Source organism: Geospiza fortis, unplaced genomic scaffold (genome assembly GCF_000277835.1).
Source record: "Geospiza fortis unplaced genomic scaffold, GeoFor_1.0 scaffold860, whole genome shotgun sequence".
Classification (NCBI taxonomy): Eukaryota; Metazoa; Chordata; class Aves; order Passeriformes; family Thraupidae; genus Geospiza; species Geospiza fortis.
The window spans coordinates 27,041-28,775 of NW_005054930.1; the positions used below are offsets into that span (position 1 = coordinate 27,041).

The 1,735-nt window shown below is 63.6% G+C and overlaps 1 protein-coding gene across 1 annotated transcript; it reads right to left on the reverse strand.

Moving 5' to 3' along the window:
• Positions 1–6: 6 nt before the first annotated feature.
• LOC115949177 (putative per-hexamer repeat protein 5) lies at positions 7–1,626 on the reverse strand (the record flags this gene model as incomplete). Its single annotated transcript, XM_031065622.1, has 2 exons — positions 7–1,154; positions 1,485–1,626. Coding segments are annotated over 2 exons (1,175 nt in total), but the record flags the coding sequence as incomplete, so codon positions are not given.
• Positions 1,627–1,735: the final 109 nt, after the last annotated feature.

Consider the following 1,735-nt stretch of genomic DNA (forward strand, 5'->3'; position numbering starts at 1 on the left):
CACGGAGTCGGGGTGGGGGGCGGGGGGGCAGTGCCTGGGGGCGGGATGTGGGGTTGTGCCCCGGGCAGGGCCGGGATGGACGGATGGAGCCCGTCAGGAGCCCGGGCAGGTGGGACGGGGATCAGTGCAGCCGAGGGCAGGAGCCATAAAGTGCAGCGAAGCTTCCGGGGCTCCGGGGTTCCTGGGGGGCTCCAGTGTCCAGGGGGGGACGTGGGGACACCGTGACACCGGGGGGGACACGGGGACACCGGGGGGGACGCGGCTCAGGAAGGACCAGCGGCGCCGGGACAGGGACGGGGGCTTTCCCGGTTCTGTTCCTGGCTCCATTCCCGGTGCCATTGCTGGTTTGGTTGCCAGTCCTGGTTCCGTTCCTGGTTCCTTTGCTGGTGCCAGTTCTGGTTCTGTTCCTGGTTCTGGTTCCTTTGCTGGTGCCGGTTCTGCTCCTGGTTCCATTCCCGGTTCTGATTCTGGTCCTGGTTCCTTTCCTGGTGTCGGCGCTGCTCCTGGTTTCATTCCTGGTTCCGTTCCTGGTTCCTTTCCTGGTGCCAGTTCTGGTTCTGTTCCTGGTTCTGGCTCCATTCCTGGTTCCGTTCCTGGTTCCTTTCCTAGTGCTGGTTCTACTCCTGGTTCCATCCCCAGTGCTGGTTACATTCCTGGTTCCGTTCCCAGTTCTGTTCCCAGTCCTGGTTCCTTTCCCAATCCCAGTTCTGTTCCCAGGCCCGGTTCCAGTCCTGGTTTTGTTCCCAGGCCCGGTTCCAGTCCTGGTTTTGTTCCCAGGCCCGGTTCCAGTCCTGGTTCTGTTCTCAGTCCTGGTTCCACTCCCACTTCCATTCCGGGCTCTGTTCCCAGGCCTGGTTCCAGTCCTGGTTTTGTTCTGAGGCCTGGTTCCAGTCCTGGTTCTGTTCCCAGGCCCGGTTCCAGTCCTGGTTCTGTTCCCAGTCCCATTCTCGGTCCTGGTTCTGTTTCCAGGTCTGGTTCCAGTCCTGGTTCTGTTCTCAGTGCTGGTTCCGGTCCCACTTCCATTCTCAGTCCTGTTCCCAGTTCCAGGCCCATTCCTGGTTCCGTTCCCAGTCCCTGTTCCATTCCCAGCCCCGGTTCCGTTCCCAGTCCCAGTTCCAGTCCCGGTTCCGGTTCCATTCCCAGTCCCGGTTCCGCTCCCAGTCCCGGTTCCGTTCCCAGTCCCAGTTCCAGTCCCGGTTCCGGTTCCATTCCCAGTCCCGGTTCCGCTCCCAGTCCCGGTTCCGTTCCCAGTCCCAGTTCCAGTCCCGGTTCCGGTTCCATTCCCAGTCCCGGTTCCGCTCCCAGTCCCGGTTCCGTTCCCAGTCCCAGTTCCAGTCCCGGTTCCGGTTCCATTCCCAGGCCCGGTTCCGGTTTGGTTCCCAGTCCCGGTTCCGGTCCCAGTCCCGGTTCCGGTCCCAGTCCCGGTTCCGTTCCCGGTTCCGGTCCCAGTCCCAGTCCCGGTTCCGTTCCCAGTCCCGGTTCCGGTTTGGTTCCCAGTCCCGGTTCCGTTCCCGGTTCCGGTTCCGTTCCCGGTTCCGGTTTGGTTCCCAGTCCATTTCCAGTCCCATTGCTGGTTCCGTTCCCGTTGCCGGTTCCGTTCCCGGTGTCTCGGATCCCGCCGGGAATCTCACATGCACATCACCTGCGGCCTGCAATGAGGACAGGGAGGGTCACCTGCCTCTCCTGCGGCCACGCCCCCTGCCCCGCCCTGCCCGTGGGCACGCCCCCCCCCCCC